This window comes from Balaenoptera ricei, chromosome 7 (assembly GCF_028023285.1).
Source record: "Balaenoptera ricei isolate mBalRic1 chromosome 7, mBalRic1.hap2, whole genome shotgun sequence".
NCBI classification, from domain to species: Eukaryota; Metazoa; Chordata; class Mammalia; order Artiodactyla; family Balaenopteridae; genus Balaenoptera; species Balaenoptera ricei.
In genome coordinates, this window is record NC_082645.1 from 70556734 (window position 1) to 70571658 (window position 14925).

General features: G+C 36.6%; 1 protein-coding gene across 1 annotated transcript in view; it reads right to left on the bottom strand.

Annotated features, from left to right (window-relative positions):
* Positions 1-740: 740 nt before the first annotated feature.
* Positions 741-14925, bottom strand: part of FRZB (frizzled related protein) — a 33044-nt gene continuing 18859 nt past the window's right edge. Inside the window, exons 3-6 of the mRNA XM_059928281.1 lie at positions 9808-9873; positions 5506-5710; positions 5094-5157; positions 741-2024 (exon numbers count right to left, since the gene is read on the bottom strand). Coding sequence (XP_059784264.1) covers positions 1908-2024; positions 5094-5157; positions 5506-5710; positions 9808-9873 — 452 coding nt within the window. The 3' untranslated portion in view covers positions 741-1907. The remainder of the gene's footprint in view (positions 2025-5093; positions 5158-5505; positions 5711-9807; positions 9874-14925) is intronic.

Below are 14925 nucleotides of genomic sequence, written 5' to 3' on the forward strand. Positions count from 1 at the left end.
TCTTGCCCTTCTTCCCTCATGAACATGAAAAAGGCATGAGAGAAACAGGAAGAGGCAGAAGTGCTAGTTTCCAGTCCTCAGTCCTTGAAGCTCAAGTTGAGGTCAGGACGAGAGATACTGAGGTGCAGTTCATCCACTGTGGGACTTCACTACTACCCCGTGACACCCAAACTCCCCTTTGTGGGCTACAACAGCAGCATCTGGAAAGAAATGACCCTGTCTTAGCCATCTGAGAGTAAAGCCCAAAGGGCAGATGGTGAAAATACCTGAAAGCAACCATATGGCAGCTCAAAGACTATGTGGGCCTGATGTAGGCAAAGGTGAGAACTCCTTCTTCTGGGATTGTGGAAATGGTTAGGGTTTGGGGGTCAGTCAGGAGGCAGGGATGTTCTCTTACTTCCAAAAGAGGGAATTTAGATGAATTGTTATTTACCATTTTAGGGAACTTTTGTTCAGGAATGAATTTCTTTCTTGCATGTTTGTCCTTGTAGAAGGAAACAGCACCATTTGCTTCATAGGTGTTTTCTTTTCAGCATGCCACAGCTTAGAAATTTGGTTCTATTAATACTAATATCAAAAATGTAAATTTAAGAGAATGAGACTGTCAAGTGATGGGCACAGGCTCTAAAGAACCCCTGCTGGAGGAAGAAGTGATTTGTTCCCCATGGTCCCCGGAGGGACCCCACTGCAGCTTGGGTAATGAGAATGAGCATTTGTTTCAAAAGTCAGAGTCACCTCTCTCCTGACAACCGTAATTCCTTTTATTAAGCATATTTTACTGAGCATTAAACAGCACAGATCCAAATGATAAAGTGCAGGCCACTGCACAGGCCTGTAATTCAGTTCAGCTTGGGTGTGAGTGTACGGACACACACCCCACACTAACACACACAGACACACCCACACCCAGAATCTTGCACGTTTTACCATCTTGCAACTACAGCATTTTAGAGAGCCCCATATCTTTAAAAAAATAACACCCTGGTGCATATGCTTACACACTTTCTTTTCCTGGTCAAATGCAGCAAGTGAGATTTATTTTAAAAGAAGAAGAAAAAAAAGACTTACACCAATGGGTTTATCTAAAAGGAAGCAAATTAAACAGAGCCATGCTGATAACAGCTGATGTCTGGTTATAATTCACTTCCCTAATGCTGATTAATATATTCACAAACAAATCGAATGTGTTGCCAAAACAGAAACGCTGCTGTTAACACCCCAACCAGCTACTGGTTTCAGTTGTGCTTCTCGATCAGGCAAAATGCTCTTTCCCCAGCTCCTAACACTGTTTATTTTGCTTCCTGCCAATCTTGCAAATAATTCGTCTTGCGTGTCGTTTCCTCATAAATGCTTCCTGGTGCTTGATCGCTTTGCCTGTGTGGCATTTGATTTCAAACTGCCAGTTTACCTTTATAAACATTTAGAACTTTCTAAGCGTGAGGAGAATGCCCAAAAGGCATGCAAAAATGAGGCTGTAATTAGATCAGCAAAGTATGCTTTACAGCCTATCTAGCTTTCTGTGTATACCAGAAATCTCTCTTTGCATCCAATATTGCATTCCCAATCTGGGTGCAGAACAGTAAATTAACATTTACTCCAGCAAAGAGGCCCTGGTATCAACATGTTTAATTTATTATTATTGCAAAGAACAGTTTTCCCATGATTAGTGAAATAGAATACATATAATATATTTAAGGATCTGCACCCAGACCACAAAAAAGGGGGGTAGGGATGGAGGGAAGGAGAAAAGCAGAAAACAAAAGAAAAAATAGAAGTAATATCAGTTACCACCTGATTTTTGTGGTTAAAAAATAGAATATGACGTGCAATAGTGCAATTTTCCTCTGCTAGTCCAGCAACGCAAGTCTTAATAGGAAGTCCACTGAGGATTTTCTGCATTTCAGGATTTAGTTGCGTGCTTGCCGGGGGTTAGCGTTCCTACCAGACTTCTGACTCTGAGTGGAATCACTATGGCTAGAATCGCTTTTATTCAGTCCAAGATGATGGAGCTTCAGATCCCAGCGCTGTGAAATTTAAAACAGAAAATGGTCACAAGCACATATTACCAGGGTCATCACTTCTATTATTCTAACAACTGAGTAAGACTGCAAAATCAGATCTCAAAAGCATTTTACTACTTTTCCAAAAGTATAAAATCTATATCCCAGGGTAACGATGAGATGGACGCTATAGAAACATAATTCTTTGATTTGAAAAAGCACAAAATTGGCCACTTGTAATGTATCAGTAATGCTTTCATATCAAATCTTAAACTTAAAATCTCCAATAAACGGTGACACAAATATACATTGATATCTGTGGGTATTTCCTGAGGTAACATATACAAGTCTAGTACTTACTTCATGGGTGACCAACCAATGGAAGATTTACATAGAGAATTTGAAGAAAGGGCTACTTTTTATTTTCCTCTCTTATGACTCGTAAAAACACAGCCTTTTAAACCTGTGTGATTTGAGCAGTGAAAAAAATGAAAATGGGGGGAGGGGGTAGAGTCCCTTAAAAATATTTCCTAAATAATATCTACCAAGTGCAACAAAACAGAACAAAGTTCTGCCCTCATTCTACGTTTTACAAAGCAGACATCACCAATGTTTCTAATAACTACAATCAAGTTTATTAATATTTCATATTAACAATTTCAATAATGTTTACATTATTGAATATAATAATTTAAAAAGAAGTTATATTATGGTATTACAGGTAGTCAATAAGAATAAGGGCTATAGCAGTACTTCTTAAACTTCAATGAATATAGAAATAAATTGGAGATCTTGTTAAAATTGCAGATCCTCATTCAGTGGGTCTGGGACGGGGCCCAAGATTTTCATACCTAACAAGCTCCCAGGTGATGCCAATGTTGCTGGCCCAGGGACCACACTTTGAGCAGCAAGGAGCTAATGTCAGATGGCCCAAGTTCAAATTCTAATTCAGTTACCATTAGAAGATTCTTGGACTTACTAGACCTTATCATTTACATATTAGAATTAATTCTAGCATCTGCTTAGTGTTCTGAAGATTCACAGATGAAAAATGTATAAAATTCTTAGTAGATAACAAATTCTCTATTTTCAATTACTGAAATTACTGAAAGTAATTCTTCATTTTAGCACACTTAACTCCACAATCTTACTGGATTTTCACATTAAAAAAAAAGTCTGAATTTCAGCTCCCCAAGGCAGGCCAAATATCTTGATTTGAACAACCTGCTATTACAGAGACTTAGGTTTAAAAAAAAAATTTGCATTGCAAAACCATAAAAAAGTCTTTATTTAATTCTTGATCTATCCCTGAGAGCAAAAAAAATCAGCTGAAAAGGACAACTCTTATTTAAAAAAAAAAAACCAGTATCCTCCCTAAAACTCTTTTTTACATCTTCAGAACTGACTGGAAAACTACAGTAAGAATCTCAGTGATTCTAGCCAAAAGAGGTTTCCCATTTATGGTCTTTAACCCTGAGTTCTGCGTATGAATTAAAAATTGTTCAAGTTATTTCTTCCCTTCAGCATGTTTAAATCCAGACTGAAAATATAAATGAGTTCACAATAATAACTGTGAGTTCCCTGTAGAAAGCAATGGAAAATATCTTTGCCTTACTAGGAAAAAGGACAAACACGCCATGTGTCCTGGGTCTTTACACGATGATAATTGTTTTGGTACCAAAAGAGAAGCAGCAAGCCATGTTATATGCTTTGCAGCAATGATGTTGAAAGCTCTTCCAACTGGTACAGGAATTTAGGACAAATTCCTGTTCTGCATTAGCAAGCAGAAAACGGAATTAAAAGGACAGTAAGAGATTCCAACACACTGAAGAAGAGCTACTTTTTAACAGACACCAAACAAATTGAAGAGAGATACAAATAGAAGATTCTCATGAGTCTGAACTTGAAATACATCTCACTTTTGACAAAATACTGGGGTGGGGGGCGGGGAGCTTTCTGGAGGGTATTTTCTCCCTGCAAAATAATGCCCTCTACGTTTCTTGTAGGTCACTTAAACTGAAATGTGTCTGCTGTGTCAAGTGCCAGGTGTATAAGATAAACTGCCTGGGGTTGTTTAACTTACCCTTGTAAATGTTTCCCAAGCCTTCAGACTCAAAGAGGGAAGAGGATGTATTATGTTTGGTACAATTCCCACTCTCCCCTCCCCCCCTTTCTGCCCACTACACACACACACACACACACACACACACGGTTTTTGATTCTTTGCCCTTCTGTGCATACTCCCCACATTCCTTTTGTTGAAACAGATTTGCTTAGTAAGGGGAAATGGAAACTTCTATAATAAAGTGATTTACTGTGATTTTTTTTTTAAATGCATCACTTACAGAATCTAAGAGTCATTGGCTTAAAAATCAAGCTATGTTTCTGCTCTAAGGACCTAATCTGGTCAGATCTCTTACATACAGATGAATGCGGCTGCACCTTGTACATAGGAACTGGTGTCTATGCATTGGGACAATATTGGCAGTTTTGTACCCAAGCTTTATTCTCCCCTTCTTCTCTGACTCACAGAACTGCAATTGTTCAAGGAACCAACATATTCAGCTAAAAAAACTACATTTTCCAGCTTCTCTTGCAGCTAGGGATGGACAGGAGACCCAGTCCTAAGTAAAATTGCTAGGTAGGATGCTTGGAATCTATTTTTACCTCCCTTTTCTTTCTCCCTGAAATGTAGGTGTGATGTGGAGGTAGGGCAGCCATCCTGTGACGTCCAGCTAACCTTGAATATGGAAGCAATATCTTTAAAAATGACAGATCCGTAAGCTAGATGGAGCCTGGAGCCCTAATGATAATGGGAAGCCACCAGAGCAGGGCTGGACTAACTACAGCTAGACTTCCCATGGTGAGAAGTTAGGCAGCTGTAGTTAGATCTCTGATACACACACAGAGAATTTTCTCCTTAAATGAAACAGACCTTACAGACAAACTCAGTTCTTGGAATATTAAATATATATGTATCAGGTTTTAATATTTCTCATGAAGTTGAGGGCAGCTATTTTGTTTAAATGACAAATGACTGTCTTTCTACTTTTATTTTCTGTTTATCATTTTGAACATAAAATTTAGGCTTACCTTAACTTTTTTACCAAGTCGATCCTTCCATTTCTCAGCAATAGAACCTTCCACCAACAGTAATCTATATTTTTAAAGAAGCAACCATTTTTGAAACATTAAAATATATTACTGAAAAGTACAAGGAATCATTGTCAGAAAGACTTAACTGTTTATACTAGACTAGGACAGCCAAGTTTTAGAACAGTAATTCTAACTAATCGGGAGTCATGGACCCCTTTAAGAACAAATGAAGTTATGATCCCTCTCCCCAGAAAAATGCACACCCACAAATTTCCCACATATACTTTTGTATCCAATACATGAAATTGAAGGATCCAACTAAAACTGATCTTTATTCCCCCAGAAGGTAGACAGATCCCAAAGTAAGAACCCAGGAGTCATTATTCTGAATCCTTAAGGAGTGAATTACCTGGAGCGTTCCTCATCTTCATAGCCCATGATGAGATACTCCTCATTGACGTTAAGTGGAGGACACAGGCAACCGGAGCTGGTGTAAAGGTTAACAGTGTCCCTTGGAATGTTTACCAGAGAAGCCTTTAAAATCTCCTTCACCTCCACTACTGCAGTCACATCATGGCACTTGATCTTTACTTCTTTAACTTTAGCCCGAATGACTGGATAAAAGACAATAAAGCTGATGTGGTAATATGATACATAATAGGCACTGCATTCAAAAAAGATACATAGGCTTCTTTCTAGTCAATTCATATCCACTTAATGCTCAAAGAATAGAGAGGAAAAGTCAACCCTATATTTTCACCTTAGACAGTAGTGAGTGACACACTACACAACACACCTGCCCCCTTAATGTTCAGCCCTGATCCCCTTTGCATGTAAGTTTATATTTGTGTGTATATAAGCATACATGTGTGCATGTATTTCATGGTGAGAAACCATTTAGATAAGCAAAGATTGAATCTGGATGTAATTTTCCTTCAAAATTTCTTTTTGGTTGTGTGTATATGTATATGTGCAGTTTCAATTGTGCCAAGAAGAATTTAAACTATATTAATTTCACTATATGTAAAGACCTAGTACTTAAATATTCTTTGTTGCTTTGTCAGCATTCTTCTATAGGGTCTATTAATAGATTTTCTAAAGAGTTGGGGTTTTCTTTAGTGTCGTAAAGTTGTTCTGTTCTACGGTGTTCCCAAGCTTGTTCTTCGATCTTTCCACCTTCCTCATCTTAGCTCACTGTTCAGACGTCGGCTCCTTTCTTCCTTTGTTTCAGTATAGATTATCTTTCATACCCTCCTTAAGGTATACTGCATTTTCTTTTTGAATAAAAACTGTCACCACTCATGTGCTATGGAATGTGGTCTACTATGTCAATTGCATTAATTTACCTCTCTCAAGGGATATTCTAGCACCCAACTTATAAGACTCGGCTTGACTTCTCAATATAAAGACAAACTGCCTTAAAAATAATTCAGTTGCAAAGTCAAAGTATTTGACTCAGAATCTAGAAAGTACAGTTCTCCTTCTTTTCTGTATTTCTCTCCTTTGGAAGAGCCAAATTCTTTAGATTCCTACTTCTGGTAAATGAGCTTTTTACTTTTTTTTTCCTAAAGGGGGAGTTTGAAAAAGCCTAAGAAGAAGGAAAAATGTCAATTAGTAAGAAGCCAGTGGCTTTTGACCAGGCAGCCTCATTGCTCTAGTTCAATATCCATGGATGTTATACAGAGGAAAACACAACATATCTAAATGAATGTACTATTTGAAAGCCTCTTAGGCATATATCTGTAAACTACTTTCATCTGAGTCCCTTCCCACATATTTTAGGTGTTTAGAACTACAAAGAAAAAAGTAATCCGTGAAAATATAAAGCCAGCTAATAAGCCATTGCCTCCCGTCAATGCCCCAGTTCCATACAGAAACTTATTCAATAACATTCCACCAGTACAAGACACATACAATAAAAATTAAGCTACTAATTCTAAAAACTTTAGGACAAAACCTCATTTTTGCTTCACAGGTATTTCAATCTTCAGAGAATTAGTTGTCTCAAGTATGAGAGCTTATACTAAGCAAAATGTAACTGCCCAGCTGTCCCTGCTTGGTGTAATTTGTGAGTGAAGGAGTCCCTTTTTATTAGTGTTCTACTCTTATTTTAACAAAAGATAAGATTGCCCTTGTTGAAATGTCATTTGGGAGAATGAGATGATAGATTCACAACCCCAGCTAGCAGACATTTTTGTGCGTCCTGGCTTATGTGAATGTGCTTCATAGCATTCACCAACTATCACAGATTAGTGAACTGTGCAAACCTTCTCAAACTAATGATTTATTTACCCAGTGTGTCTACTATTTTTATTAGAAATTTTTAGCACATGTACCCACTCCAAAATAAATATCTCTCTACAAGACTTACTTTATTATTCAAACAATTTTGTTAAAGCTCAAGAGCTTTTAACTGAATTAATCTGAATGAAGCAGAGGTTTTATCTGAATTATCAAATGCTCCCACCCCCACTTTGTTTTCTCAGTAGACACATGTAGATATTTAAGAAAGACAAAAATCAACATATTTTGGAATTTAAAATGTATTTTCTTTGCAGGGTTTTTCCTTCTATTTAATCATTTCAGTGCCTGCCTTCCCCAAAGAAGCTCTGAGTAAGCCTCAGACAAGTGAAAATCCTTAAACTATGAGCAATCTAGTTATTGTTTGGCTATGAGAAAGATATTATCTTTTTTCCATTAACTGTGCTCTGTATCCCATTTTCGGTTGTAATTTTCACTCAGCTACCTCGTTGCTGATTTTCTCTTCCCATGACTTGTAACCAGTAGTATTTTATCTTTTAACAAAAATAGCAGCACTAACCACTGCAGCACTAAGAAGGTTGGGTATAGTAAAAATTAATAAGTAAAATAAATATAAATTCAACTAAAATTCCCCAATATAAAATTTCTATCATGCTTTTGTTTTTAATATAACCATACTTAAAAGTTCATATAGCATTTTTCAGTCTTACAAAGCTAACCTCCTAAAAATTAAGACTTCCCTTTTCTTGTGATATTTCATATCACTTTGTAGAGGAGAGGGTCCTCAGGTGAGCAGCCAGGCTCATCTTAGGTAAACATTTCAACCTTGGAAAGTGTGTCTACCATTGGCTAAGAGAAACTATAGATTCCTCTAAAGATGTTAGTAAACAAAAAATAAAAATTGATTCCATTGAAGAAAAACTTGAGAAACTAGGTGTATTTATTTTAAAGAGATTTAACTACACTGAATCTTTTACTTGATACCTTTCAATACACAGTATTCTCAAAGATATCAAATATTACTCTTACAGAGATTTACCCATTTCTCTCCATACAATTCCCAAAATTATAAAAGTAGGATAAGTCTGCTGTGTATGTCCTATATTCTCTAAAGTAGGGCATGTAAACTCAATAATAAAGCCCTCATTTTAATAATGTAGGTGCCTTTAAAAATCTATTTAATTGCCATGTTTATTCATTTACTCAGCATCGACAGAGACAGTAACATGAACTTTATTAATCTCATAAATGCCGGGGGGGGGAATTATAATAAAATGCCTATGGAATACAGCAAATACTGATTTGTTCCTTATTTTATCAACTGGAAAACTCTATTAATTGACTCTTTGAAATATAATGGTAATTGATATTTGTGACTCTGAAGCATCCCAGTACCCAAAAGTAATTCTGAATAATCAAAGGAAAGACAACTTAGGTTCAATAATCATTGATAAAATAAGGATAATAGAACGTCTCATGGCGCAGTTGAGAAAATCACATAAGACAGTGTATGGAAACCACCTATCACAGTACTTGGCACAGAGGCAGCAGACTTTTTCCTCTTCCAGTTAAATTTGTCAGCTACATTTAGAATGGTAGCTCTTCAATTAATATTTTGTTTATCAGAATACCAGATGTCTAGGTCAGGCTAGATAACAAAACATTTCCTTAATTGAATACTAACAACTTTTGTGTTACTTTTCAACTCTGTCAATGTTTTCCATGAGTTAGACTGAAGAAACCCAGTTTGATTCTTTTAACCACTCATATGCATTGAAGTGCTCCTCTGTTTACCTCACTTACTGTTCACCCCCGTAAATCACAACTGATGACCCACTGCAGCTCCAAATCCTCCCTGGCCTGTCAGAAAGGGAAGAGTCCCTCCCATCTGTTTTGAAATGTATCTCTGTGTACTTAATTGCATGGTTCTAAGATGCCAGCAATGTTGCCTGATATGCTTCAAAAAAATCAAGCATTTGTTGAGAATGGTCCCCTTATGAGACCGTTTAGTTGTTTGGAACAGGGAGAGTTTGCTCTTAAAAGTTGTCCCTGTTGGGGCTTCCCTAGTGGTGCGGTGGTTAAGAACCCACCTGCCAATGCAGGGGACACGGGTTTGAGCCCTGGTCCGGGAAGATTCCCACATGCCGCGGAGTAACTAAGCCGGTGCACCACAACTACTAAGCCCATGTGCCTAGAGCCTGTGCTTCATGACAAGAGAAGCCACGGCAACGAGAAGCCTGCGCACCCCACCCGAGCCCCTACTCGGGGCAACCAGAGAAAGCCCACGCACAGCAATGAAGACCCAACGCAGCCAAAAATAAATCAATAAAATCAATCAATCAAAAAAAAAGTTGTCCTTGTTTGTTTTTAAGCCTCATTCTTATTTACACACACATACACATCCTTTCTTAACTCAGCAGTTTATAAATCAATCATGAGTTATCCTTACCATAGTTGTAATTGTTTCGGAAATAGGTCTTCTGTGTAGCTCTGATAGGTTTACATTTGCAGCGTTCTAAAAAATATAACATTTTATCTATTATAAGCAAAACTTCAACATCAGCTTTCTTTTGTTTATGCACATTTTTTGGTAATATTAGATCCAAGTTCGGCAGCAAGGAGGCTCTTAGCAATTCTACGTGTCTGGTCTCTTTCTCCTGGAACTACATTCACGTTTATTCTAGCTACATAGCCTCTTATTCAATGTCAAACGCTCATAAGATCCCACTCTCCAACAAACCACCCAGATCCTGAGGAAACACTTCACCACCATGCAGGAGGAGAGCATGACTCCAGAGTCCTGAAAGAGACACGCTTAGTGCTTGTGGCAGAAGAATCAATGCCAACTGAGAGGCAATTTATGCTTATGCTCAGGTAACTGGTTTACCCCTGTGCAAGACCACTTGCATTCATAGACATTTTACAGATTACACAGCACCCCTCCAAATATTAGTTTCCAGATCTAAAAGCAACTCAGTGAGATAAGTAGGTATTGTTATAACCCAGTGAACTTATTGAAGAGGCATGAGTTCCTTCTTTTTTATTTAATTTTTAAAATTTTTACTGTTTAAATTTTTAACTGAAGTATAAATGAGTTACAATATTATACTTGTTTCAGGTGTACACCATAGTGATTATCATGACTACCTTCTACAGGCAGAATAACTGCTATTAAACTCAATGGTATTTTTATGTGTATTGGCAGAAATTACTAGATACATATTTCAAAATGAGAAGTTCTGTGCTTTTTAAATATCTGGTGAGTGGTGACCAGAACACATATTCTATGTGACATAATACAGGTGTATGTAATAAACGTAATTATCTCAAAATGTTTCATGTATTGGATAAATCATTTAACATCTTGGAGAGTAGATTACTATACTGTTTATAGATGACTTAGCTAAGAAATATACAACATGTATACATCATACATCATAATATGTATACATCATAGTAAATTCTTAGTCATTAAAGTCAATATAAAAATAGGAAATAATACACAATTACCTTAGAAAGCATTTTAGTTTATGTAAAGATTTATTTAAAATAGTACCCCTGAGAAAGCTTCATTTAAGATGAAATGGTATGTGTTTCTTTTATTTTCACACAGAAAAAGGAAAAACGAACACAGGAAACACAGAAAAGAAGCCAACAAAAAATTTTTCTTTAAAAAGTGTTTTATGTTAGCATGGAGACTAATAAAAGGCAGAAGCTTTCCTTGACCATTTGACATTGTGTTTTCTAATCAAAATAAATGTTATTTCCGGTTGAACTCACAGATAACATGCTTTGAAGTAGTAGTCCCAAGGGATGTAACACCTCACTACCCGCTTTTCAGTTCTAGAAATAAGCGTCTCTACTGGGGGCAGGTGCTGGTCTCCAAAGCAGGAGCAGCAGTGCTATTGTTCTCACCCAGGAGAGAAGTGAGGGTGTCCTCAGTGCTACACACAGCAATTCTCTTGTTCTGCAGGTCATTTTTAACACTATTTTTGTGGAAGAACAACCTCAGCCCAATACACCATACGTAACATCAGTGCTGGTTGCTAGTTTGAAGAAGACTCTTCAAAAAATAACTTTCTTATTAGCAAGACATTTGTATTCCCATTTAAAACAGAATAGAAAGTGATCTAGTTCTACTGTTTTATTTTGTACCAAAATATTACACATTTTTAAAAGAGAGATATTCTTGAGATTGACATTATTTCTGAAGAAATATATGTTATGGTCTTTGACTTACAAATTATCCTCACCCATATATAGATATGGATTTATGCTTTTCTATCTCTTTATATTTTTTTTAATTAAAAAGAATTTTTTTATTGGGGTATAGTTGTTTTACAATGTTGCGTTAGTTTCTACTATACAGCGAAGTGGAGTTCCCTGTGCTATACAGCAGGTTCTTATTAGTTATCTATTTTATACATATTAGTGTATATATGTCAATCCCAATCTCCCAATTCACTTATGCTTTTCTATCTCTTTAAAAATAGATATTTATTCATTAAAAATAATGAATGTAGATAAATTATCTACATGTTTGTAATTCTTCAGAAAATTGCACATGTTCTAATAAAAAATTCTTGGCAAAAATACACCAGCTGTTACTGGATTGCATCTAATATGATGTTGTTACCGTATAACTTTGCTTGAAGCATAAAAAATGGATTCCAAAACACTTTCCAGGCAGAGATTTTTCAAAAAAATTATATCATAAAACAATTTAGGAAGATTTTAAGTAGGTGTTTCCACAACCAATTGTACAACTACATGTATTAGCTAGTCTCTTTCCTAACCTAAGCAATTATTTTCTTGGGACTGAATTTTGTTCCTCCTCAATGCACTTGTTTCTCCTGCTGGCCTCAGAGGTGGCAATGCCATACTATATGTTTGAAAACTTTCCTATGCTCCAAACCTTAGCTCTTGCTATCAGCAAATATCTGTCTGGTTGAAGTAACTAGTAGCTCAAAAAATAACAGAGTAATAAGGAGGAGTGGAATTTCATATCCACAAGGTTCAAATACAGAAGAACTTTCACTTATTTATGCTAACTCAACTCAAACATTCATATCTGAAGGTTTTCATGAAAAGTGTATCTTAGATCAACATATCTGGAAGATTATCCCTTTTCTAAAGTATTTCTACCCACATCTACATATATGTCTCCAAAAGCCCAAGAACTGGGAAATGGCCAAAAAAAAAAATCATAGAGGAATACACTGCATGCATTATTCACTATATTTTTTTGTACCAGCCACCCTAAATCAGACTGTAACAGCTTCTTTCTATTTTACTACCAATAGTTGATTTCTCAGACTTTTTATTGGGCCAGTTGCATTATCATCATATCTACTTTAATTCACCAATAATTTTGCCACTAGTCTCCCTCCCCCAGCTTCCCAATGGCACAAGGTCTTATTTTTTTCCCTAAGTGGCAAAGTAAAATCTATTATTTTACTGAGCTTTGCACAAAAGACCAGTAAATATTGATTTGCTTGCATTCCACTGTTGAGAAGAAAAACGTGTAAAGGAACTGCCTTGGTGCTCTTATCTAAGGAAAAAATACGGCAAAATTTAAAGGAGTTGGTTGTGACACAGTAAAAGAAGTGACAAGGAGTTCTTCAAGTGTGGGGAAAGTTTTAATATTAGCAATTCATTCACCTCGAAGTCTAGAATTAAGTACAACCTGAATCACAGAACAACATGCAGTCCTATATCTCACAAGCATCCGTGGAGCACAACCAGGAAACTGTCTTGGGCAGCTTTCCCTCATATTCTCTAGCTAGATTCTCTCAGCTACTCTTCTAGAATCCAAGATCTCCTACTCCTCTGCTAATGAAAGTGAAAACTGTTTATTATCCTAGTATGAACATGAGTTTACCACCCTAGAACAGATAGGAGTTTGTAAGATTAATATGCCCAGTGCTGCACAGAACCTGGTCTGCAATTCAGGGGAGCTGCCGTACGGTGCACTGCAGTGCCTGAGCCGGGAACAGCTTCACTGTCTCAACACTGGGGCTTCTTAGAAACATAGCTCCGGGTGGGAAGTCATCACATCCTTCTTTATTCATTTTTTTACACATAAAAATAAGAATCAGCTCATTTATTGAAAATACATAAAGACAAGAGTCTTTTTTAAAGGGTTCCATGATTTTACAAGTCTAAAATTTATAAGTACCTGACAATTATGAAATTTGATACTCACCAGACCTTAACTATTTAAGGCAACCTTGTTTGAGTTCAAGCTTAAGTGTGATATGACTTTCTAACTAACCCTGACCTTTGTTTGAAATTGACTTCTCTTGGGTCTTCTCCAGAGCTGTAAGACTATAATTAACTTTGGCAGATTCCAAAACCCCTATAACCTTTCATGTACCATGACTTTGGAATACTACCATCTGTGAGTGAGTACTTTTCTGCTTTTTTTTTTAGGAAAAGGCCTTAGATCTGTGCTCAAGATTTATTTTCAAAAAGTAGGGGGAAAAAAGAAAATACAATTCTATTTGCATTACAATTTCTATTATAACTCTTTCAAGACTGACTCTAATCAGATCAGAGTTTAAATAATTTTAATTTGTACCAAATGAACTGTATGTTTTATATTTGACCCTGGAAGCCCTCTTGTCCACCTTCGCTCCATTTTAAGACACATAGAAGACCACAACAATTTTTAAAACAGATGTAAAATATAAAATGTTATGATCCTTAACTATGACTTCTTTACTGAGATCCAGATCTATATTTTCAATTGCCTATAAATGGTGTCCATGGGCAAGTCTTGAGTAATTTTAAACATATGTCAATGTCCATCACACCATAAACTTGTCTTTCTTCTATAGAAATAGCGTTTTCTGACTCTACAACCCTGGGATTAACTATGCTTCTCTAAATATAAGATGGAAAAGGAAAAGAGAACTAACATTTGTTGAACCCTTTGAGTCACTTACATATTAATTCATTCATTCTACAAATATTTATTGGGTGTCTATTACATGCCAAACTCTGTGCCAGGCATGTAGGACACCTGATGAGCAATACAGACAATTCAGAATAGGATACAGACATTGAACAAATAATTACACACGAAATAATTTATTTTCATATGTAATACATCCTATGAAAGAAAAGTACAACGTGCAGTGAGAACATACAAATTGATGACCTAAACTAGTCTGGTCTTCAAAGTCCTCTGAGGAAATGACATTAAAGCTTGAAACCTGAAAGATCAGCTGTAGCTATCTAGGCAGGAACTACATCTTCATACATAAGATAGTGATGAAGAAGACCATAAAGGAGACTGAGAAGGAGCATCCAAAGATGGGGAAGAAATACAGGAGAGTATAGAGTCAAAAAGCTGAAAGAAGATGGTGTTTCAAGAGAAAAGGAGAGCTCTCTTTGAGGAGAGCACCCTCAAAGCTCAGATGACTTAAGAGAGAAAGGGGTCCATTAAATTCAGTTGGCAAGGGGACTTCCCTGGCAGTCCAGTGGTTAAGACTCCGCACTTCCACTGCAGGGGGCATGGGTTTGATCTTGGGGAACTAAGATTGCGCATGCTGGGGGGCCAAAA